This window comes from Pongo pygmaeus, chromosome 17, assembly GCF_028885625.2.
Source record: "Pongo pygmaeus isolate AG05252 chromosome 17, NHGRI_mPonPyg2-v2.0_pri, whole genome shotgun sequence".
Lineage (NCBI taxonomy): Eukaryota > Metazoa > Chordata > Mammalia > Primates > Hominidae > Pongo > Pongo pygmaeus.
The window spans coordinates 50177137-50203382 of NC_072390.2; the positions used below are offsets into that span (position 1 = coordinate 50177137).

Genomic DNA, 26246 nt, shown 5'->3' on the forward strand with positions numbered 1-26246 from the left:
CCAGGGATCTTATGCTTCAGATCACAGCGTCACCCATGTGAGCCTTCCTTTGCTAGCAACAGTAATTTAGCCTTTCATAGATCTCTTGTCATGCTTCAAGGGTCCAGGGAAACCTAAAATCATAGGATTTTTCAGCAGAAAGGGAAATCAGAAAATGTAAATATGACTAGGGTAATAGATATAATTTAGAGCATCTGGCTTCAGCTAACGCTGACGTTTGTAGTTCCTGTAGGACCTGAATAAATGTGTTTCATTGTGGTATCTGATAGTTGTTAACCCAGGAGCTGAGTATTCTAAACAACAAAAAGTAAACAATCTAGTCCTTTACTGGTTTAGTCAGTTTTAGGGGCTGACCAATTGCTTTTCCAGGCAGATCTAATAATCCTAACATTTACTGAGCATGTACTTTATGTCAAGCACAAATCTGAATGCTTTATGAATATTAAAGCACAACACTATAGGATTGTGCTGTTATTCCCACTTCACAGATAAGTAAATTGAGACACAAATAAATGGTTTAAAAAACACGGCTAAACTCACAACCATCTGGTTTGAGAGCCTGTGCTGTTAACCCCTAATGTCCGTATTCTTTCTCAAATCTAACCAATATTTCCCTTGCAGCAGAGAGTAGAAAAGTGAATCCAGATTCACTGATACTAGATTATAAAAATGCTTTAACAAAGCTCTTACATTGTGCACCCTAATGGAGATACTGATTCTGGAGGAGACTAATAGTAGAAACAAAGAAACTTAAGCTCTAACCTCTTGCCTGGTTTTCCAAGAATGGGTGCATTCACAATTATTTTCAATTCCTAATGTCAAAAATAGTATTTTTAAAGTGGCAGTCAGGTACAGCTAAGTTGCTACTTCTGAAAGGGGGTTGAAGAGTTGCTGGGTCTGCGGATAAAGGAAAGAAAACCAACGGTTACTGTGTGCCTACTACGTGTCTGTCCCTGCTAGAGCCTCTGTATGTATTATCTCATTTAGAGCATTTAACAAACCTGAGAGAGAGAGAGATTTATCCCTGCTTTACCAATGAGAAAGGGTTCTTATAGCAGTGTTTTCAATTCTGTGTTGTAAATAATATTGATGTCTGATGTCCCCAAGGTGCTCAATTAGGCAAAGTACTGGGGAGAAGAAGGTAGATTTTGAGGTCAAATATGTTTGGGCAATACTATTTTACATCTTACGTCCATCCGTACCACCATTCCCCGGTCCTACCAATAGTCATGATATATTAAAAGGCTTTGAGAGGTCCTTCAACAAAAAACCTATTTAAATTTATTTAACTAGTATTTCCCAAACATATCTGCTCATAAAACACCTTTTTTAGTGGGGCACCTTGCAAGATGCTGTTCTTCAGATTGTGGTTTTTGGAATCACTGTCTTAGAGTAAATAACCTGCCCAAGGTCTCATGGCTAGTCAGGAATGAAGCACCATCTGCATGTCCCCACAATCTAAACTCTCACCCCTACAGACACTTTGAAAGTGTGGATATTCACACACTGTAAGTCAGACATTGCTATGATTCAAATAGAAAAGTTTGTTTCTAACAGCTCCTCACCCTTTATGGTACTCTCAGTTTGTACATCGTTTCTAGATTGTTTTGGCTTGACTCAGTGGCGTGCCTGGCCACGTAAGGAAAGATGTGTTAATCAGCCATAAACAATTCCTATGAAGAGGACCATTAACCCACTGATCTTTCCCCTTGAAATAACTTAGATCTCCTAGGATTTACACTGTTTCAGAAAGTACAAACCAAACTTGGGCACTTTCCACGTGACTTTCATAGGGTGGCCAATGGTGTGAGAACTTGGGTTTGTTAGCATGTTGTGCAACTTTTCCCATCATTGACAAGTAGCTCCTCACAAATGGTGAAAGATTTTCTCCTATGTGTCAGCATCTAGACCTGCACATCTGACGTGTCGGCTACACTGGATTTAATTAAAATTATGCCACGCCTGGTGGCTCACACCTGTAAGTGAGCCAGCACAGGCTCTCAAACCAGCACTTTGGGAAGCCGAGGTGGATGGATCACTTGAGATCAAGAGTTCAAAACCAGCCTGGCCAACATGCCGAAACCCCATCTCTACTAAAAATACGAAAAATTAGCTGGGCGTAGTGGCCCGCATCTGTAGTCCCAGCTACTCGGGAGGCTGAGGCGTGAGAATTGCTTGAATCTTGGGGGTAGAGGTTGCAGTGAGCCAAGATTGTGCCACTGCATTCCAGCCTGGGCGACAGAGCAAGAGACTGTCTGAAAATATAAAATAAAATAAATGAAAATAAATTTAATTAAAAGTAAATAGAATTTAAAGCCCGGTTCTTCAGTCACAATAGCCACATTTGAAGTGCTTAATAGCCACACATGACTAGTGGCTGCTACCATATTAGCACAAATATAGACATTTCCATCATCTCAGAAAGTTCTACTGGATGGTGCTGGAGACATTAACAACTGCTGTTTTAAAATAGCTAACACGGCCAGGCGCCGCTGGCTCACGCCTGTAATCCCAGCACTTTGGGAGGCCGAGGTGGGTGGATCATGACGTCAGGATTTCAAGACCAGCCTGGCCAAGATGGTGAAATCCCGTCTCTACTAAAAAAAAAAAAAAAAAAAAAAAAAAAAAAATTAGCCAGGCGTGGTGGCAGGCACCTGTAATCCCAGCTACTTGGGAGGCTGAGGCAGAGAATTGCTTGAACCCGGGGGGCAGAGTTTGCAGCAAGCTGACGTCGCACCATTGCACTGCAGCCTGGGTGACAGAGTGAGACTCTGTCTCAAAAATAAAATAAATAAAATAAAATAAAATAAGCCAACACAGGAGGTTACCCATCTGTCTGTATCATGTACTACTACCCTGCCATTTCACTCATTTCTCCTTCCCAGGTCCTAAGTTGAAGTGGTCATATTTGCCTTGTCAAATCTATTGTTTTCAAATCTTATAACTAATGTATGCCCCCTCTAATTCTCTCTACTCTGAAATAATTTGGATTTATCATAACATAATTCATAGGGATGTACCATATCAAATTCCCAAGCCATCCTGTCAGTAGATACCTTCCTACTTGGTTAAGGAGAATATCAGGACCATATTGATATTCAGGAGTATCTACTTCAACCAAGAAAAGCTCCCTTCTTTTCCCATATCAAATCTGCCTTTTATTTAAGGGTTCCTGATAATTTAGAATCTCAGTTGCTGTTAGATGTCCTGATGACTACTGAATATGTTACCAAACAAGGCTCACTTCTTGCTTTTCTCTTTCCAAGATAGTCAAGAGGTGACTTGAAAGGAGTGAACTAAAAGGAATTGGTAGTGTAATAAGACCACTGAGCAGTTAGCTGTAGACTGTGTGTACACCAAGAAATGGGATAAAATCCTCTGAAGAGTGGGAGACTCCAGAAAGAATCTAGCCCATTTGTTCCTTAAACTTCAAAATACCCCTTATCAGAAGGTTCTCACTATTTTTAGAAGTCCAACAAATAAGACATTTGCCTAGAACATCCTTAAAAGCTAGTCCTCAATTCTTGAATGTATTTTCTCTTCCTTTTATATTTTCCAAATTCTGCTGTTTTAAAATTCTTTTTTCAAATGTCAGATTTTGAATAACCAACCCAAATATCTATTTTCATCCCAGTATAAACTTGAAACAAGTATGTGTTGTCACCCTTTCTGCCCTCCACATCTCATTGGAAAGCTGGTAATTGGTTATATAGTCTTAAAGCTATATGGAATTACAATTTTGAACATTTGATTCAGCATCCCTAGAAAATGTTTGTTCCTCATTTTCCCCTTCTCCAAAGGCTCTTCAAACTTAACTCCCAGCAAACAAACCTATTAGGTGGTCTTCTCCCTCCTAGAATCCTAGAGGACAAAACTTAACCCATAGTCACCCTAATTTTCCATGTCCTTGAGGAAAACATCTTACACACCCCATAGATGAGGTAGTCCACATGTATCACTACACAGAAAAGAATATTCTCTGAAAACTCTATATTCTCTAGCCAGGCGGTATATAGAGGGACCCACCTGGAGAGCAGATGTCCCTTCACCTAAAAAGAAGCCACATATTTGTTGAGCCAAACAGAATCCTCTGTCCTCTAATGTGAAATTCACTTAGGGACTCTAACATCATAGCTATGCTCTTTCAGAAGTCTAATCTCCAGTTTCTCCCCTTTACATCGGAGGAGTGCCTCCAGGCCCCACCAGGAGCCTGAATCTGGGTCTCTGACCATGCCACCCACCTCACCTGGGCCTCACTGACCACATGTTGTTGATGCAGTTTAGTTGCTCCTCACTCTAACAGCTAATGGGAAGCAGTGGTTTCCAGTCTTTGGAGAAACTCCACTTTCAACATCTAATGGTCACTAGTAACCCCAAGGGATACAGGCCCAGATCTTGCGTGTCGGGAATTAGTTATAGGAATCTTGTAAGGATGGTATAAGCTGTTATGTACAAATCTCTTACAAAATAGAGGCAGGGTCTCATCATGTTGGCCAGGTAGGTCCCAAACTCTTGAGCTCAAGGGATCCTCCTGCCTCGGCCTCCCAAAGTGCTAGGATTCTACATGCATGAGCCACCACGCCCCGCCAAAAATTGCATTTTTTAATTTGTTTTGAATTTTGGTAAAAGATAGGCAATTTAAGCAAATGGCCATTCCATATGAGAGCGAGAGAAGCTGAAGATAACATTGGTGTTAATCTAATAATTCCTGTGGCATTTATTATCTTTCTTTAGCAACCTTTATATCTGCATTTGGGGGAAGAAACAGAGGAAAACAGGATTGGAGAGTTTATAATTCATATCAAAAGTATAAGGAAATAATTATTTTATGTGAATATGTGAGATAAAGACTCATCTTTATCACAGTATGAACTTTTTTTTTTTTTTTAAGAGACAGGGCCTTGCTCTGTCGCTTAAGTTGAAGTGCAGTAGCACAATTATAGCTCACTGCAGCCTTGAACTCTAGGGCTCAAGTGATCCTCCCACCTCAGCCTCCCGAATAAGTGAGACTACAGGCGTGAGCCACCATGCCTAAGATTTTGATTTTGATTTTGATTTTTTGTAGAGACAAGGTCTTGCTATGTTGCCCAGGCTGGTCTCGAACTCCTAGGCTCAGTCTGTCCTACTGTCTTGGCCTCTTAAAGTGCTCAGGTTATAGACATGGGTCACTGTGATTGGCCCAATCTGAACTAAATTCTTTTTCAAGTGAGATAGCCATCATCATCTGGTATTAATTGATCACCTACTAGGATGAAGGAAGGTGTGCTTTATGCACATTGGTATTTAACCATAAAATCTTTTATACAACCTAATACAACCTATTTATGAGATAATAGGTTTCACAATTAAAATAATGGATAAAAAATGATGATGTAAATTATGTGGTAAAAGAACTCTTGGGAACATATAATGTATTGGACCCTGAGAAAAAAACATTTTGAAATTTCTAGCTTGAATAATTGGACAAGTTGTGGGAATATTAATAAAAATAGGGATATCAGGAAAACGGGAAATTTTTGGAGGAATGATAATGAGGTTTGTTTTAGGTAGCAATTCTCAAGAGGGGATGGGGTGGGGACATATTAAAATGTGAAGACGATTAAGTGTTCATATTAGAAAATTGAGAAATTCTGTTTTGAATGAACCAAGTTTGAGATTTTGGTGGAATAGCAAGATGGATGTGACTAGTGGTAAAGTGACAGTGCAGATGATTACTGTCTCTGAGCCTGCTCATGCTGCACTCTGAATTAGGTGCCTGGATACGTTGTCTTACATAGCATCAGCATAGAACTGACATTACCCCCCAGTTCCTGATCTCAAAAGGTTTAGGTAACTTGTATTTAAACCTGAGTCTTTTATGTCAGAACCCTAGTTTTTATTCCTGGCTGCTTGGGAATATTGGAATAATATGCAGACTGTATATTTGTTTATAGAAGTAACTGGCTTTTTTGTGGTTTTAACTTTACCCCTACTTTATCTATCACACAAAATTAGTTGCCTTTTTAAAAAAGTCTACATGACATGACAGATGTAGTTTCTCTTCTGGCTTAACCTGCTGACAGTACCATACATAGGAATAGATTTAAGACTTTCAAATGTCTGTTAATTTACCATATGCTTTTAAAACTGCAACAGTTTAGAGGAAACAAAATATCAAGGGGCATTACCTAAAATTTTCCTCCTAATTCTGATGACTGACTTAAATTCCTTTTATGTAATCCACAAATGTCTAGTGAAAGAGTAGAGTTTTTACCACACTATGGTTAAGCTTCCAGGTAAGACAAGTTCCAAGCTCTTTGACTAGAGTCATCTTAGTCTCTCCTAAGTCATCAGAGTAGTTATCAGAATTAATATTCTTGTCTTGATTGATAATAGTGTCATCAGGGAGTTAATTTTTTAAATCATTAACCAAAGTAGAGTTTGTTGAACTCAATACAAATTTGAAAGGAATAACTTGAAAAAAAGGAAAAAAGAAATTGTAAGGATTTTCCCCCATAAACACAGAAAATTACATAAACAGTTTGTAAGACCTTTCTAGACCAATGAATTTTAGATACTCAGACAGTGATAGGCCAATAGGCCATTTCAGAGTAGTGCCAGGGAAAGTTTAGGTTGGTTTTTAGTGTATCTGTGTGTGTGTCTGTCTAATTAACTTCTCCAACTCCTGATATTTTCATTATTTATTGTCCCATAGATACGAAATGTGGAAACGAATCAGTGTCTAGATAACATGGCTAGAAAAGAGAATGAAAAAGTTGGAATTTTTAATTGCCATGGTATGGGGGGTAATCAGGTGAGTATCTTAGAAAACTCTTAAAAGCGATAATTTTCAGATTTGTTTTTACTTTGCCTTTTTTATACCATGACATCATTCAGGAAATATTTTCCTTCCTTTAAAGAGAAAATAATAAAGACTTTTAGGTGAAGGAAGCTTTCAATCCGGTGATTTTTTTTTTTTAATGAAACATTTGTGAAAGGCCCATTGTGAGAACTATATTTACATTGCTGAGCACAAAATTTATTTTGCCCTTTTATTCAAACAGATGACAACCCTTGACAGTACATTCAGTGTATACAGAGAGCTCAAGGTCATTTTTGCTTCACCTTGTAAGCAAGAAAATGAGTAACATAACATTAGTGTAAATTAGTGGTAGCTTTTCTGAGTCACTTTATTCTTCATTACTTTAATAAAGTATGTAAATCATGTACCTTGAAATACTTGTATTTTCCCTGACAGCTAATTGGGCATTTAAAATGCTGACTAATTTATTTTTTCTGTTTATGTGTGTGCATTTTTATTTCCAGGTTTTCTCTTATACTGCCAACAAAGAAATTAGAACAGATGACCTTTGCTTGGATGTTTCCAAACTTAATGGCCCAGTTACAATGCTCAAATGCCACCACCTAAAAGGCAACCAACTCTGGGAGTATGACCCAGTGGTAAGTTATGCAGCTGCCTATAGTAATAAAATTATGTGTGTCACTGGGTATATTTATATACTTTATATCTAAAGGAGTGAGTTCTTGTGGACCTTGAATATGGATCAAACTTGTCTTATACACTAAATATTGACAGGTGGGAAAAATAAGTAAAATAAACGTGTTTTAATCTCCCTAATAATTAAATTTTAGTCTTATAAAATCACAGTTGCCTCTAATCCCTGGGTCCTTGTTTACTGAGAAGCCACCATTCCTTCTGTATGTCTTCAAGTTCTATAGTCTAGTTTGGGAGAAATGAGGCAGAAAGTAGGCTTTTAAAATTACTTAAACACTTCAGTGAAAGATAAATTTTAATTAATGAAGTTCTCTGGCTTGTGATGATTTCCCAGTGACATATATAACAGATCCTTTCATATATATCTTTCCTTTTGTCTGGAACCTTTCTCTCCACCACCATCAAATGGGCTCACATGGAAGTACTTAAAAGGTATTAGTTCAATTAAAGCATCCGTGGTAAACCTCTTTCCACCTATTTGCCTAATTTTTCAACTTTTGCTTTTGCCAGGTTCTGGAACCAGCACCAACATCTTCAATATCTCTTTCTCTGGTTCTTTTTAATTTGGCTTAACTTCTGTAAGGCATTTAGTGCCACTAAACAGATGTTTTTTTTTTTTTTTTTTTTTTTTTTTTTTTTTGAGGCAGGGTCTTGCTCTGTCACCCAGGCTAGAGTGCAGTGGTACAGTCACAGCTCACACAACCTCCACCTCCCAGGCTCAAGCTATCCTCCCACCTCAGCCTCTAGAGGAACTGGGACCACAGACATATGCCATCATGCCTGGCTAATTTTTGTAATTTTGTGGAGACGGAGTTTCACCATGTTGTCCAGGCTGGTCTTGAGCGCTTAGACTCAAGCGATCCACCCGCCTCAGCCTCTCAAAGTGCTGGGATTACAGGCATGAGCCATCATGCCTGGCCTGATATTTTCTAATTTATTTTTATTTATTTTTTATTTTATTTATTTATTTTTTTGAGATGGAGTCTCGCTGGTATCGCCCAGGCTGGAGTGCAGTAGTGCGATCTCGGCTCATGCAACCTCCGCCTGCCTGGTTCGAGCTATTCTCCTGCCTCAGCCTCCTGAGTAGCTGGGATTACAGGCGTCCGCCACCATGCCCGGCTAATTTTTGTACTTTTAGTAGAGACAGGGTTTCGCCATGTTGGCCAGGCTGGTCTTGAACTCCTGACCTCAGGTGATCTGCCCGCCTCAGCCTCCCAAAGTGCTGGGATTACAGGCATGAGCCACTGCACCCAGCCTGGCCTGATATTTTCATATCCTCTTATGCCTTGGCCATAAGATGCACTACTGTTTAGGTTCTTTTCTTAGTTTGCTCTCTATTCCTTTTGTTGGCCTGGCTGTCTCTCCTTCTTTGTCCTACTCCTTAAATGGAAATGTTGTCCAAAGTTACTGACTTTGGCCATCTTTCCTCCCTATACTGTGTCATACACCAACCATGGTCTACTTTAATCATCAATATGCTGTTCTCTGAACATACCTTATACTTTCCTAGTTCACATCTAAGATAATATGCTTCCCTCTGCCTGACACACCTTACCCATTCTTAAGAACCCAGCTTTGACATCACTTCCATGAATCCTAATCTGAAATTAATTCTGTCAGTCTTAATTACAGTCATCTTTGACCTCTATAAAGCTGTACTTGTTTGTAGTTATTTATCTAGCAATCTTTTCTCCACTATTAGATTGTCAGATCCTAGAGGACAGAGATCATCTTTTATAAATCTTGGGTCTCCTTTCACAATGTCAGGCTATAGAAAAAATGATATTACCTATAATAATAGCTCAGTTAATATGGCCATTGGAAATGGCCTGAATGTTCTGTTCCAGGGTTTCCCATGGTGTGTGCTACTGCCATTTTGGTTGTGACTGCCCCATGCATTGCAGGGTGTGTAGCATCTCTGGCTCCAGGTAGTAAGTGCTAGTGGCACCCCATAGCCATTGTGACAACCACAAAATTTTAAAAATGAAAAACCCCTTAAGTTTATTGGAAAATGACAGTATATTAATTACGCAGTATTTTTAGAAACCTATTTATTATAGCTAAAACAAATAGGGATTTATTTTTCTTACATAAGTCTAGAGGTAAGTAAATTCAGTGGCATAGTGATGTCAGGGGTAACGTTGTTGTAATATTCTTAGCTTTTCCTTGTGGCCGCAAGAGGGTTGCTGCAGCTCTATCACATCCCACCTCCAGGCAGAAAGAAAAGGGAAAGGGGAATGGTACACTACCACATGTGTTGCCCTTTATTAGCGAAGTAAAAGGTTTTTCTGGAACCCCCTTAGCAGGCTCTGCTTATGTCTTATGGACCAGAACATCCCATGTGACCCCCAGCTGCAAAGGAAGCTGGGAAAGCAAGTCTTTGGTTTTCTAGTTGTTAGAGTGTGAGGCCAAGAGATACAGGGATTGGGAAGGACTGTTGGCTAGCCAACCTACACAGTCTACCACAACAGTATTCCAAAAGTAAATGTTTGATGAAACAGGTAAGAAGCTGGAGATAGAGTATGTAGAAAGAGCCGGCCGGGCGCGGTGGCTCAAGCCTGTAATCCCAGCACTTTGGGAGGCCGAGGTGGGTAGATAACGAGGTCAGGAGATCGAGACCACAGTGAAACCTTGTCTCTACTAAAAATACAAAAAATTAGCTGAGCGTGGTGGCGGGCACCTGTAGTCCCAGATACTCAGGAGACTGAGGCAGGAGAATGGCGTGAACCCAGGAGGTGGAGTTTGCAGTGAGCCAATATCGCGCCACTGCACTCCAGCCTGGGCGACAGAGTGAGACTCTGTCTCAAAAAATAAAATTAAATTAAAAAAACAGAGCCAGTTATGAGTGTGAAGTTTTAAAACTTCTAGATCACTTTGCAAGGTTTTTTCCTGCTGAGATAAAACATTAATGCTGAGGATTGATTTCTCCCAGAAGCAGACTTGAAGATAAAGTTGAGCATTCAGGATGTTTATTAGGGAGCAGTTTTTGAGTCAATACCTGTAAAAGGAATACCTCCCTCTCCCTGGGCAGAGGGAGAAGTTGAGTTGCAATGCAGGTCCAACAGCCTGAGCAGACTACAGGGGAAGCACTGGAGGGGAACAGCCCATCAGAATCGTCCTGCCTCCATCCATTGAAAACGTAACAGTCTAGAAAAATAACAGAATACTTATGTCAATTATCTGTAATCTAAAATCATGAATTCTTAGATTTCAAAGGAACCCTAGAAATTAAACCCAGGATACTTTTTATACAAGTAGAAATTGAAACTCAGAATTAATTTCCCAAGGAAATTAATTGCCCAAGGTCCCCGAGCAGCCAGATAGTATGACTAGATCTCAAATCTGGAATTCTTGATTCTCGATCCAGGTTTCTTTGCACAGTACCACGCTAGTTTTGATTAATAGTTTTGAGTCTTGCTTATATTACATATTACATAAAATTTATAATAAGGCACTGGGCTCTTTTCTTTGACTACTTGTATCTGTCCTTTCTGGAATAAAATGCAGATTTTAGACCTAGTTACGTCTAGAGGTTAGGAATAGGAGGTTGGCAAATTATTTTTTCTAGGATGCAGGTAGACTTTACTCAATGATTAATTATAGTTTTTATCCTCTCCTTCAAAGGTTACAGTTAGATGCTTGTCACCTGCTTGTCCTGATGCCTTAGTCCAGCTCTCTGAATGGAGACCAGTTGGTGTTGCCTGAGTCCTCTGAGGAGTGCTGTGATGACAGCATCCTACTCACAAGGTTCCAAGCCACAAGGCTCTGTGCCTGCTCTCAGCAGCCAGAGTTATATCTGGAACAGGGTTCTCCACCAGAGTCTAGGCTTCCTGGGGGTGCTGCTCACCTTCCAAGTTATGGGGATTCTGTCCTGATGTCGAACAGTTAAATACTCAGCACAGAGCAATAACCTATGTCTTTGTGATGGGTTTATTTTAATGAATCTAGATGAGTGAAATGCACATTTTTAGAAACTGGGTTGAGAGAGACCAACTCTCCCAACTAAATTTTTTGTTGTGCTTAGTTGGGGGTTTTTTGTTTTTAGTAATAGTGACCATGGGCCTCATGAGGGAGGCCACTGGGATAAGCTTTGCAGGAACTCCCGGAATGTTTGAGAGGTTCTCTTGTTTTGGTCTTTACTGAGACTGAAGCCGTTGGCAGCAATGTGCACGCTGAGCCGCAGCGCTCTGGCTGCTGGATTGTGTCCATGGCCGCTCAGGATGTTGCTAGGATGTTGTGTTTTCCAATAATAAGCATTACTCTATAAATGCAAATTACCATTGTATATAAATGTCATTGTACCATTTATCAAGCATTTACTCTGGGATAGGCAGCACTTTATGTACATTATCTCAGTGTTTCCTCATAAAAACCCGGTGAGGTATTTTTGTCCCCATTTTATAGATGAGGAAACTGGTTCTCAAAGAGTTTAGGTTTTTGCTCAGAAGCATATAGTTGGGTGTGTGACAAATCTGGAAATCACCCCAGGAATGTCTGACTGCAAAGCCCCTCCTCTCAATAAACTACACAAAGTCTGCATTAAAAAAAGAAAAAAAAAAATTCCCACAGCCATGCTGACTCTCTTCTAGGTTCTAGTCTTACATTTGGAAGCATTAAAGATAGAATCCTGAACCTAAAGACAGTATCAATAGTGACATCTGCAAAGATAGATAGACTGTCATCTGCCAGGTCCTACTTTGACCACAACATGGAAGAATAATAAATGACTGGAAGCCTAAGTAGCTGTATACAATTATTAGATTTTGTTTTAAGTTCTAATAGGTGCAAAAAGGGCCTCCTGAAAATGAAATGTTTCAGATAAAAGAACTACATTAAAATAGAGCCATGAGTAAAAGAATCAGATAACTATGTGTTAAACATTTTACATTTCCTTAGAGTTAATTTACATTTGTAGAGTAATGCTTAATGCACATTCCTGTATACAACTACTTTGAAGTCCTTAACATGACCAGAGCATATTATCACAATCATTGGTGTGGATCATTGTTAACTATCTATCTGTTAATTCTTACCTGCCCTGCCCTTTCAAAATCATCCTAATAACATGTTGCCGCATCAAATCTAGAACTTAAATAAGTAGATAAAATATATAGCTATGTCTGTTAACCATTTATTAAGAATCTCTTTTGTAGGTGAGGCACTATGTACTTTATCTTCATTATCTATGTAGTTTCCCAAAATCTGCTCAAAATATGTAATGTGATCCTAATTTTTAAAATGAGAAACCTCAAGTTATCCAGGCTGTGAACTCAACTCCACATTCCTGTGCTTTTCTTTCTGTACCACACCATCTCCTTTAACCACCAGGATAGTCTCTGGGTTTGCTATGGACATAGGCGTAAGATTTATTTTACTGAATATCAGCTGTCCCAACCTTCTTATGATTTTGAGTTATCAGAAAGACCTGAGTTTCTAAAAACTTGAGCTTTGGAATCACAAAATTAACTTGAACAGCCTTATCATAGAGAAATGAAACAATTTTGAAATAGCTGTTTGAAAATAGGTTGAGGATCCTAAATTAGGAACCACTAATCTGGTCTTTTTTTGTTGTTTAGGAAACTGAAGCACAAAAAAGAGAAGCTTCTCATAGTGTTACAGAGCTTATGCCAGAATTAGGACTTAGAATTTAGGTCATCTTGCAGCAAGTCAAGTGTACCCTACTGGACCCCACCCAGTGCCTTTCTCCCTCCCTCATACCTCTTTATCGACCTACGTATCTACCTACTTATCTCTCTCTCTATCTCTGTTTCTCCATCCATCCATCCACCCACCTACCTCCCTTTTCTCCATTGTCTTTTAAATAATGTATATTACCAAAAAAAACACCTTTTCTACAGAGGAACTTAATCACCAAAACTGATGCTTGAGGTGTTTTGTTTTCTTCCACTCTCATGTTAAGATTTTTTCTGTTTCAGAAATTAACCCTGCAGCATGTGAACAGTAATCAGTGCCTGGATAAAGCCACAGAAGAGGATAGCCAGGTGCCCAGCATTAGAGACTGCAATGGAAGTCGGTCCCAGCAGTGGCTTCTTCGAAACGTCACCCTGCCAGAAATATTCTGAGACCAAATTTACAAAAAAAACGAAAAAAATAAGGATTGACTGGGCTACCTCAGCATACATTTCTGCCACATTCTTAAGTAGCAAAAAAGGAAAAGTGCTTTCCTCCTCTGCAGGATGTAAGGTTTATCAGCCATTAAAACTTAGACTTCTCTAGCTTTTCACTAGCTGTGAACCAGCCTTCCTGTCCATGGACGTGAAACTGCATAGTAATGAGACTGTGCACACTGATGTTTACAAGATTGAAAGAGTCTTTCTCCGAAAATCATGGTAAAGAATACTGAGACAATGAAAAAAATCAACAAAATATGCTTTCTGGAGAACTGTACCTTTTATGGTTTGCTTGCACATCAGTAATTTCTGCTGAATGTGCTGTCATAATGAAGAGATTTCCAAGATTTTTTTTCCTGATTAGAACTGGTAGCCAGTATATTAAATATTGATATAAAAATAAAAGAACTGGAACCAGATTCAGAATCATGAAAACAACATTTTTACAACAACAACAAAAAAAACTATATGAAACAGGGTTTAAAGGAAATTAAAACAGAACTATGAGAAGTACAATTTGTTATAGTATAGTATCAAATTTCTATATAGATTTTATACCTCAGTGGGGAAAAATAACTGATTCCAATGACATTCATTTTGTTTTCATCTGTGATAGTCATGGATGCTTTTATTTTCCTTGGGGTGCTGAAATTGAGCTGAAAAAAAAAGGCTCTTTGAATATAGTTTTAATTTCTCTACAGTTTTTTTTTGTTTGGTTTGTGGGCTGTTGGAATTGTCATTTTTAATTGCCTTCTAAAAAATGGAAATTTAACAATGTCCGATCTCAACTGAACAAATTAGATGTTTCAGTTGCTCTTGGGTCAACTGGCTTACAGATTTACATGTGCACACACACACAAATTTCTTATCACATTTTCACCTTCTTCACTTGACCTAACTGATTATGCGAAATACCCAGGATTCATGCTACTGTACCACAGATTTGTTTTCACAGCAATAAATCTTCAGTTCTTTGTTTATGATTCCACTTAACAAAAGGCCTGCAGAAGTGATTTATTATTCGGGTATTTGGAGATAATATATTTGATGGTTTTTTGGAAAACCTTTTTCACTCCATACTCAGATATGCTTCATTGTCAAGTGCATATTTAGATTAGATTATTAAATTGTAATGTTTATCTGCTGCTTTTTTTAAATAAAATTTGACTGAAAATGTTTAATTGGCATTTTTTAATGACTTAGCCAAAGAAGTGCAGCTATTATTCCATATTAATAGGCTTGCATTTCTTTTCCTAAATCTTATTTAGGCTAAATCAGTTTTATTTTTCTCTGATTTTTCTTAATACCACAGAATCAACTGAGTGTCAATTGAAAGTTGTCAATTAAAAGGTGACCTTTTAATCTCATAGGAGGAATCTCATTAAGACATTTTTCCTGATATGTAGAGCAGTCTGTTGGCAAAAATGCCTATATTTTCTTTATTATTTGTAAAATTATATTTAATGGAATTGTTTTCTTTGATTATCAAGGACTTTCACTGCAGGCAGTGCTATTTCTTGTGCCTAAGAATGTTTCCAAAAGTCGCGTCGCTAATGATATTTGCCAAGTTGAGTGTACACAAAGTTTCTCATATCCTGTTCAAGTTAATCAACATCAAGCACATGGGGATGCTTTAGGGTGAGCCTATAGTACAAAATGCATAAACCATGTCCCCAGGAAATTTGAAAGGAAGCAGGTGCTGAATGGAATTTTTTTCCTTTTCCATGAGCTGTGTTAATTCTATCTCCAGTAGGCCTAATGCTTGAATAAGCAAGATGTCTAATCAATAAATTATTTTCATGCTCAGAATTTCAGGTTTTTATACTCCAGCATAGCTTGGTCTTATTTCTTACTGTATGAAAGCTTAACAGCAATGTGATTTAAGGTTTTGTTTTGTTTTTTAAGTGGGAGATGTAAGTGATTTAATTCATGGGTACTTTTAGAACCTATAGATAATCCCATTGCCTTTATTTTTCTAATTAAAGAATTCCTAAATACTTTGAAAATACAAAATATTCCTGAATAGTTGTGCCTTACATTGGTTTTATTTGAAGTTAGAGTGGATCCCTGTTTATCATAATTATTTGTAATTAGGCAGATGCTTATCACTCTATTATAAATCAAATTGGGAAGAAAAGAATGAAAAAGAAAACAATGGCTGGGTACTGGCTCATACCTGTAATTTTAGCATTTTGGGAAGGTGAGACGGTAGGACCACTTGAGGGCAGGAGTTTGAGGTTGCAGTGAGCTATGATGGTGCCACTGCACTCCAGCCTGGGCAACAGAGAAGAAACCATGTATCTAAAAAAAAAAAAAGAAAAAATGAAGGATGAAAAAGTGGGATTATTATTTACAGTGAAGAATTCATAAATGTGACAATTAAGGATAATTTGACTCTCACAAATCTATTCACCCCACCCCAGTCCCAGTCTGTTTTAATATATCTCTCTATCTTAATTGGCATTCTTCAGAAATAGTGCTGCCATTGAACATTGGGAATATTCATCCATTCTGCAGATGGAGGACATCGTGCAGGCCATGTCCTCATTGCTCCCATTCTACATTTACCAGAGAAACAGAGATTCCTCTTTGTAAGGATTTGATGCTCTTCTCATCTTCCAAGAAGTATACCAAGAGCAAATTTAACTCTATAGTTACCTGTTCTTCAAAGGAAAAAGAAACTTAGAAGGTAGTGTTTCTGAGGTCATAACTGTGAGGGGTTGTATACAAAGAATGAGTCACTTTTTAAGCCATTTGGAAAATTAGATCTGTTTCTAATTAGATGACATTTTCTCCATTCTCTGATTTCTTGAAGATTGCCAAGCATTTGCTTGATAATCTACCAGGACTGATAATTTTGCGGAATGTGAGGCAAATATATGAAATTCAGTTGTATATCTATACCCTATCAACAAACACTTGAAAATATAACGTTAAAATATGCCATTTGTAATAGCATCAAATAAGTCAAACTTCTAAGTAGGAAGACAGTTAACAACAAGACCTCTACTCTGAAAACTACAAAACAGTGCTGGGAAGAATTATAGAGCACCAAAATAAATAGATATTCTATGCTCATGGATTGAAAGACTGCATAATGGTAAGATGTCAGTTCCCCACAAATTGTTTTCTAGATTCAATGAAATCAAAATCCCACAAGGCTATCTTGTAGAAATTGGCAAATACATAAATGAAAATGCAACAGATTCTAAGTAGCCAAGATAATTTTAAAGAAGAAAAATAAAATTGGAGCACTTGTACTACCCAATGTCAAGACTTGCTCTAAAGCTACAACAGTTAAGAGAGTATGGTACTAGAGTTAGGATAAACAACAAATAGAAATAGACATGTCCAGAAATAGACCCACATGTATATGGTTATTGGCTTTTCAACAAAAACAAGCTATTCAATAGAAAAAGGGAAGATTTTTCAGTTGGAGTTGAAGTAACTGGATCTCTGGGAAAAAGCAATGTTAATGCCTTCTTCATACCGTACACAATTTATTCAAAATGGATTATAGAACTAAATGTGAATGGCAAAACAATAAATCTTGTAAAAGGAAACACAGACTATCTTCATGACATTGGGGTAGACAAGGATATCTTAGGCGAAGACATCTCAGGAAAGTTAAACAAAAAAACTGACAGATTTCATCAAAATTAGATACTTCTCATCAAAAAGATACTTTCAAAGTGAAAAGGCAAGCCACGGCCTAAGAGAAAATATTCACAATACACAGAACTAACAAAGGAAAGCAAAGAACATTTTAAAACCATTGTAACAGCAACCCAGTTTAACAATGAGTGAGTTGAATACATACTTCACAGAAGCTCTCCAGATGCGGGAGTAGCATAGGAAATGGCACTCAAACATCAGCCATCAGGGAATGTAGAATGAAACCACAAGGAAATACCACTGCATACCTGCCAAATGGTGAGAATGTGGAACAACTGATAGAAGTCCAAGATGGTTTAATCACCTCAGGAAACAGTTTGCCAGTTGCTTATAAAGATAAACATAATGCCTACCCTGTGACTTAGTGATTCCACTTCTAAAGATCTACCCAAGATAAATGAGGGTGTGTTTTTACAATAAGACTTGTGCAAGAATAGCAATTTTATTTATAATATTCCCAATCTGAAAACTACCCAAATATCCACCAACAAGCTAATAATCAAGTAATGGTATGTTTATACATTGGATACTAGTCTGCAATTGAAAGAATGGGCTGGGCTTAATGGCTAACACCTGTGATCCTAACAATTTGGGAGGCCAAGGCAGGATCACTTGAGCCCAGGAGTTCAAAACCATCCTGGGCAAGATGGCAAGACACCATCTCGACAGAAAAATTTAAATATCAGCTGGGCATGGTGGTACACGCCTGTAGTCCCACCTACTCAGCAGGCTGAAGTGGGAGGATCCCTTGAGCCCAAGAGTTCAAGGCTGCAGTGAGTTGTGATCATGCCACTGCACTCCAGCCTAAATGACAGACTGAGACTTTGTCTCTAAAAATAATAATGATACACTGGCAAAGCAATGTAGATAAATCTTAAAAACATTGTTGAACAAAAAAAGCTAGACATATTCCATTTATAAAGCTCAAAAGCAAATATGGAATGGTTATCTTTGGGGGTGAGTATAGACTGAAGAAGAGCATAGAAATTTCTGGAATGATGGAATGTTCTATATCTCGATTGTAGTAGTGGTAACATACACATATATATGTATGTGTGTATGTATTTTAAAATATAGTGAGCTGTATACTTGGGATATATGCATTTTACTGTATGTAAATTATGCCTCAATAAAGTGCTGGGGAAAGTGATGAAGGTATTCACCCTGCTGGCATCAAGGTTTTCTGAAAAGTCCTGCACTGCTACAAAACACCCAAAGGCTGAATAAGTTACTGCAAATATACTTGAAAGTGGAATGCTGAACTCAGCAGAAAATATGGAAAATACCTAAATGCCAGATTTGAAAAATGATAAACATGAACTTGGGTGATAATTGTAACTCTTATATATGAAAGCCCTTCCTCTTCTAAGAACAAAGTATAATGCCTAGAGTTTGGGGAATGGGAGCTTAGGCCTTGGGCCTGAACAAAGTTGGGGAATTAAACCAAAGATAACAGCAGGGTATGGTGGCTCACGCTTGTAATTCCAGCAGTTTGGGAGGCCGAGGTGTGTAGATCACCCGAGGTCAGGAGTTCGAATTTCACCTGGCCAACATGGTGAAACCCCATTTCTACTAAAAATACAAAAATTAGCTGGGCGTGGTGGCACACGCCCATAATCCCAGCTACTCAGGAGGCTGAGACAGGAGAATCGCTTGAACCCGGGAGGCAGAGGTTGTAGGCAGAGGTTGCAGTGAGTTGAGACCACACCACTACACTCCAGCCTGGGCGACAGAGTGAGACTGTCTCAACAAAAACAAACAACCAAAAATCCCTGCATCTTCAGTTGGAATATTAATAGGTGTTAACACCTACAAGTGAAGGGTGGATAGGGAAGTCAGCCTCTTGAAAAGGAAACCAAAGGGTAATCTGACTGACTGCCCCTTTTCCAGGTAGTAAATGAGATGATGGTGCTGCCTCTGTAATCATAGGCCTCCTTTCACAGAGATCAGGGATTTAATGCCACATTCATGAAGTCTGCAGATCGAGAAAATAAAGTGAGTCTTAGATTTATACCACTTCCTGAAAACCATCAGAATAAAACAAGCCTTGGCAGGGCACAGTGGCTCACACCTTCAATACAAGCACTTTGGGAGGCCAAGGTGAGTGGATCACTTGTGGCCAGGGTTTGAGACCAGCCTGGCTAACATGGCGAAATCCCATCTCTACTAAAATACAAAAATTATCCAGTGTGGTGGCGCCCACCTGTAGTCCTATCTACTTTGGGGGCTGAGGCATGAGAATTACTTGAATCTGGGAGGCGGAGTTTGCAGTGAGCCGAGGTTGCGACACTGTACTCCAGCCTGGGCAAAAGAGCAAGACTGTCTAAAAAAAAGGAATAAAGTCCTTTGGGAAAAAAAAAAAACTCTCAATCCTCACCCCCATACTCCCACTAAATTCAGATACGAAATTACTATCAAAAAGAGTAAGCCATCATGTGTGAATATTAACAAAAATTAATTCTAGCTTCTGGCAATGCGAGACTAGCTTGTATCACACTAAAGCTTAGTAACTTAATAATTTGGAACAAAATATTATTTAAAGAGTGATGCCCCAGGTGAGTGAACAGAAACTGTAGGGCATTTGACCCCTGTTAAAAAGGTGTTCACTGGGTAAGATCTCAGCTTTTCCCCAGAGAGCGTCCACCATGCACTCAGCACACTGAAGGTACAGTTCATGCAGATGGTGATGAATAATATTAGGCTGAGGAGTCAGATCTTATTTGAGAGCAAACAGAGGCTGGAAATTGAGGAAGGAAATCCTAGACTGCAAGGAGTCAGAAAAAGAAGTCCCCAAATCTACATACAAACTTTCCTCAGATGGTTGGCTGATTAAATAGTGTGCACAGGATGAAACTCCAAGAAGGTCAGAGAAAAACAACCACCGGAAGGCAGAAAGATCTGAGCAGCAGTCTCAGCAGTTGCCCAGCACCACAAACACAGAGATCGAAGTTCAAATTTGGAGGGGCTTGGTAAACACTGTTAACTATATGTTGAAATCCAAGAAGGGCATGTGTAGAAATTAAGACCATTTCTAAGACCTTAGGGCTGTTTCTAGAGCCAACTACAAAATGGAAATCGACCACATCTAATAAAGTGGCTACTTGATTATTTTTGAAAATAGTCAATAAAAAGCAGACCCACTAGTGACCTAGATGTTGGAATTGGCAGACAAATTCTTCAAAGTAAGTACCAGTGTTTTAAAAATGTATACAGAGAAATGTGGATATAATAAGTAAAACAATGGGAAGTTTCAGAAGAGGTCTGAAAACGGGGAAAAAAAATCCTAAAACCAAAAAAGTATCTAAAATCAAAAATTCATTGAATGGGATTTACAGCAAATTGGACACACACAAGAAAGGATCAATGAACTTGAGCACAGGTCAATAAAAAATGTCCAAACTGAACCACAGAGAAAAAAGATAAGGGGATTAAAAAAAACAAAACAAAACAAAACAAAAAACAGCTTTGATGATCAAATACATGCATTGACCTGGAAGGAGAGAAGATAGAGAGTGGAGGCTCTGAAGGAGACTCTTATTTTCTCCATTCTGTGGTTGCTGGTAATTCTTGGCTTGTCAGATGCCTCACTCCACTCTCGGCCATTGTCTTCACTTGGCATTACTCTCTGCATGTTTTTGTGTCTTTCTTCTCTGCCTCCTCTTATAAGGACACTAGTTACATTGAATTTATAGCCCACTTTAATCCATTATGACCTTATCTTAACTGGATCTGCATAGACTCTGCAATGAGTCGAATTGTGTCCAGTGGTAAGAAAGACATGTTAAGTCCTACCCACTAATACATCAGAATGTGACATTATTTGGAAGTCAGGTCTTTACAGAGGTAAGCAAATTAAAATGAGATCATTATGGTGAACCCTAGCCCAGTATAACTGATGTCCTTATTATAAGGGGAAATGACACAGACACATAGAGAAGGAAGATGATGTGCAGATTCAGAGAAACACCATCCACAAACCAAAGGGTGTCTGAATCTACCACAACCTAGGAGAGGCATGAAGCAGATAACCCCTCACAATCCTCAGAAAGAACCAATGCTGCCAACACCTTGATTTTAGGCATCTAGCCTCCAAAACAGTCAAAAATTATTGTGGTTTAAACCACTCAATTTATAGTACTTTGTTACAACAGCCCCAGGAAATTAATATAAATCATATTTCTAAATTGAGTCTCATGCTGATATTCTGAATAGATGAAATTCGGATACACTATTCAACCTAATACATCTACTAAACGTTTAAAGAAGAATTAACAACAATCATTCACAAACTCTTACAAAAAGAAGAGGGAACAGTTCTCAATTTATTCTATGAAGCCAGCATTACCCTGATACCAAAGCCAGACAGACATAACAAGGGAAAACAAAACAACCTGAAGACCAGTATTTCTGATGAATATACAGGTATACTTCATCTTATTGTACTTTGCAGATACTGTTTTTTTAATAAATTGAAGGTTTGTGGCAACTCAGCATCAAGCAAGTCTCACAGTGCCATTTTTCCAACAGCGTGTGCTAATTTCATGTCTCTGTGTCACATTTTGGTAATTCTTGCAATATTTCAAACTTTTTTATTATTAGAATATCTGTTACGGGGTTCAGTGGTATTTGATGATACTATTGTAATTGTTTGGGGGCATCACAAACTACACCAGTGTGAGAGGATGAACTTAAATGATAAATTGTGTGTGTGTGCATGCGTGTGTGCGTGCATGTGGACTGTTACATTCATTGGTCCTTCTGCTTGTCTCTCTCCCTCTCCTCAGCCCTCTTTATTCCCTGGGACACAACAATTTTGAAATAAGGCCAATTAATAATCCTACATTGGTCTCTTACGTGTTAGAGTGAAAAGAAGAATCACATATCTCTCATTTTAAATTGAAAGCTAGAAATGATTAAGCTTAGTGAGGAAGCCATGTTGAAAGCTGAGATAGTCCAAAAACTAGGCTTCTTGCACCAGTTAGCCAAGTTGTGAATGCAAAAGAAAAATGCCTGGAGGATATTTAAAATGCTACTCCAGTGAACACACAAATGATAGGAAAGCAAAATAGCCTCATTGCTGATATGGAGAAAGTTTTAATGGTCTGGATAGAAGATCAAACCAACTACAACATTTCCTTAAGCAAAATCCTAATTCAGAGCATAGCCATAGCTGTCTCCAGTTCTATGAAGACAGAGCAGAGAGGAAGCTGCAGAAGTAAAGTTTGAAAATAAGAGTTGTTCATGAGGTATAAGGAAAGAAGACATCTCCATAACATAAAAGTGTAAGGTGAAACATCAAGTGCGAATACAGAAGCTGCAAGTTATCCAGAAAATCTAAGATCATTGAGGAAGGTGGCTACACTAAACAACAGATTTTCAATGTAGACAAAAGAGCCTTCTGTTGATTTTAGGCATCTAGCCTAAAATGGAAGAATATGCCATCTAGGACTTTAATGGGTAGAGAGGAGAAGTCAATACCTGGCTTCAAAGGACAGACTGACTCTTTTGTTAGGGGCTATTGCAGCTGGTGACTTTAAGTTGAAGCCAATGCTCACTCACCATTCCAGAAATCCTTGTGCCCTTAAGAATTATGCTAAATCTACTCTGACTGTGTTCTACAAGTAGAACAACAAAGCCTGGATGACAGCATATCTGTTTATAGCATGGTTTACTAAATATTTTAAGCCCACTGTTGAGACCTACTGCTCAGAAAAAAAGATTCCTTTCAAAACATTACTGCTCGTTGACAGTGCACCTAGTTACCCAAGAGCTCTGATGGAGATGTAAAACAAGATTAGTATTTTCATGCCTGCTTACACAACATTCATTCTGCAGCCCATGACCAAGGATTAATTCAGACTTTCAAGTCTTATTATTTAAGAAATAAGATTCCATAAGGCTATAGCTGTCATGGATAGTGATTTCTCTGATAGACCTGGGCAAAGTAAATTGAAAACCTTCTAAAAAGTATCCACCATTCTAAATTCCATTAAGAACATTCATGATTCATGAAAGGGGATCAAATACCAACATGAACAGGAGTTTGAAAGAAGTTGATTCCAACCTTCATGGGTGACTTTGAGGGATCCAAAAAACTTCAGTAGAGGAAATACCTGCAGATGTAGAAATAGCAAGAGAACTAGAATTATCTTGAAGATGTGTCTGAATACTGCAATCTCATCATAAAACTTGAGATGAAGAGTTGCTTCTTATGGATGAGCAAAGAAAATGTTTTCTTGAGATGAAATCCTCCTGGTGAAAATGCTGTGAACATAGTAGAAATGACAACAAAAGATTTGTAATATTCCATAAAGTTAGTTGATAAAGCAGAGGGAAGGTTTAAGAAAATCAACCCCAATTTTGAAAGAACTTCTGCTGTGTGTAAGATGCTATCATATAGCATCAGAAAAATCTTCTGTGAAAGGAAGGCTCAATGTAGCAAATTTCATTGTTGTCTTATTTTAAGAAATTTCTACAACCACCCAACCTTCAGCAACCACCACCTTGATCAGTCAACAGCCATCAACATTGAGGCAAGACTCTCCACTAGCAAAAAGATTGGGACTCACTAAAGACTCAGGTGAACATTAGCATTTTTTAGCAGTAAAGTATTTTTAATTAAGAATATACATTGTTTTGTTTTTAGACATAATGGTATTGCACACTTAGTAGGCTACAGTATAGTGTAAACATAACTTTTATATGCACTGGGAAACAAAAAATTGTGTGACTCACTTTATTATTGCAATATTCACTTTACTGCTGTGGTCTGGAACTGAACCTGCAATATCTCTGAGGTGTGCCTGTAGATGCAAATAGCCTCTACAGAATACTAGTAAACCAAATGCAGCAGCATATTAAAAGGATTATACACCATGATGAAGTGGTATTTATCCTATGGATGCAAAGTTGTTTTAACATTTGAAAATCAATCCATATGATACACCATGTTAATAGAATAAAGAACAAAAGCCACATGATCATCTTAATAAAGAACAGGAAATCCAACATCCTTTTACGGTTAAAACAAACAAAACTGGGACTAACAGGGAACTTCCTCAATTTGATAAAGGGCCCCAATGAAAAGCCCACAGCTATCATCATATTTAATGGTGAAAGACTGGATGCTTTTCCCCTAAGATCAGGAACATGACAAGGATGACTATTCTTGCCACATCTATTCAACATTGTACTGAAAGTTCTAGACAGAACAACTAGTCAAGAAAACACACCCAGATTGAAGAGGAAGAAATAAAACTATTTTTGCAGATGACATCATTTTGTATCTAGAAAATTTCAGGGCACCCGCTAAAAAACTATCGGAACTAATAAATGAGTTCAGCAAGGTTGCAGGACAAAAGATCAAATACAAAACTCAGTTGTATTTACATACACTATCAATGAACAGTTCAAAATGAAATTTTTTTAAATTCCATTTAAAATAGTGTCAAAATAAAATATTTAGGAATAAATTTAATTAAAAAGTGCAAGAGAGGGACAAATGGCCAACTAGATGCAGCCAGGAAGAGCATCTTCCACTAAGAGAGACCAAAATATAGAGTAAACCATCATACTTTGAACAGATCTTTGGGGAGAAAGCACTGAGAGTCAATGGAGAGATGACGCAGACACCAGGGCTGAAGAGAGAGGAAGCTGGGAACCCTGCATGGGGTTGCCAAGCTCTGAAACTTATTCCTGGCCCTGAACAACTCCTAAGGGATGGATGAAGTAACTGCAGACCAGCCCATTCTCATTACAGATCTCCAAGATCCTAGCTGCAGGAGACCCTATGACCCCATGGACATATGAATTGGCAGGGAGAACTACCTGGAGAGTCAGCAGAGATAGAGTTTGAGCCTCTGTGGAACCCAGGGGGGTTTGCATGGGGACAGCTGTAACAAAATGTGGCCATAGGTGCTCATCCCGGGCTCTACATATTTCTCTATGAGGCTGTAACCTTTGTTGACTACTGAACCTGGAGAGAGCAGGACTGTCTTTCCTGCATGACCAGGGCATAGCTGACCTGTGCACCCACCTGTCCACTGACCGATCCCAGAATCCCTTTTTGGCCACTCCCGTAGGAGCAGGCACAAAGCACAGCCTATACTGCCCCAACAGAGTGCTTTTGCTAGCAACTACCACTAGAGCATTTTTGTTGGCATCCTAGGAGGACCTTGAGCACCCCCAGCCCCTGCATGGCTGGTGCTCAACCTTGAGGGGCCAGAGGACAAAGCCATGGACCCAGTCCTAACCTCCCAGAGTTAGAGCATGCAGCCTAGGAGTACTGATCTGAGATCTGTGGCTGGAACTTAAGTGAAGGAAGAACCCTCACTCTCAAAGTGCTGGGAAGAGTGAGGCATGGGTTCGTGGGCTGACACAGGAGCTGGGTGTGCCTGCTTCTGCTGGGCCAGTCTGGGAGGGATGTGGACTGTCTGGCAGTCACAGCCTCTCCCCGGGGGGCCTCATGGCCCTGAATGCCTAACAGCCCAGCAATCTGGGTGCAGAAGGCTTGGGACAAAAGCTGGTCAGGCCAAATTCTGGGACACTCATCAGGAGACCCTACTGAGGGTGGAGCTAGGCAGGTCCCACAGCTGACTGCTGGCAAAAAACCCGAGGCATGGGCACCACACGAGCTGCATACCCACAACAACACTGCCCTGCCCACAGATGCCCCACCCTTGACCTACTGCATCAACAGACCACCTACAGATATACCCCACAACCTGTTCTGACTCTGCTGAGCACAGAGGACCTCGGTGGGCCTCCAGAGAGCTGTGGGTCTCCTGGTGACCTAATCTTTGGCTTGGACCACCTCAAAGGGAGGGAGGAGCACAACTCACCAGAGTCGCCTTTGAGGCTAAGGAAAGGCAGGCACGGCACCCAGTGATTGGAGGGGGCTCCTTTAAGACCCAGGAATGGACTTGGTGAGGGGATCATCTCTCTCC

General features: G+C 39.1%; 1 protein-coding gene across 3 annotated transcripts in view; it reads left to right on the forward strand.

Moving 5' to 3' along the window:
• GALNT1 (polypeptide N-acetylgalactosaminyltransferase 1) overlaps nucleotides 1-15435 on the forward strand; it is a 130569-nt gene extending 115134 nt beyond the window's left edge. For all 3 annotated transcript variants that reach the window (XM_063653549.1, XM_054460461.2, XM_054460463.2), the window contains 3 exons: nucleotides 6695-6793; nucleotides 7306-7440; nucleotides 13432-15435. In XM_063653549.1, coding sequence (XP_063509619.1) covers nucleotides 6695-6793; nucleotides 7306-7440; nucleotides 13432-13578 — 381 coding nt within the window. In that variant the 3' untranslated portion in view covers nucleotides 13579-15435. The remainder of the gene's footprint in view (nucleotides 1-6694; nucleotides 6794-7305; nucleotides 7441-13431) is intronic.
• Nucleotides 15436-26246: the final 10811 nt, after the last annotated feature.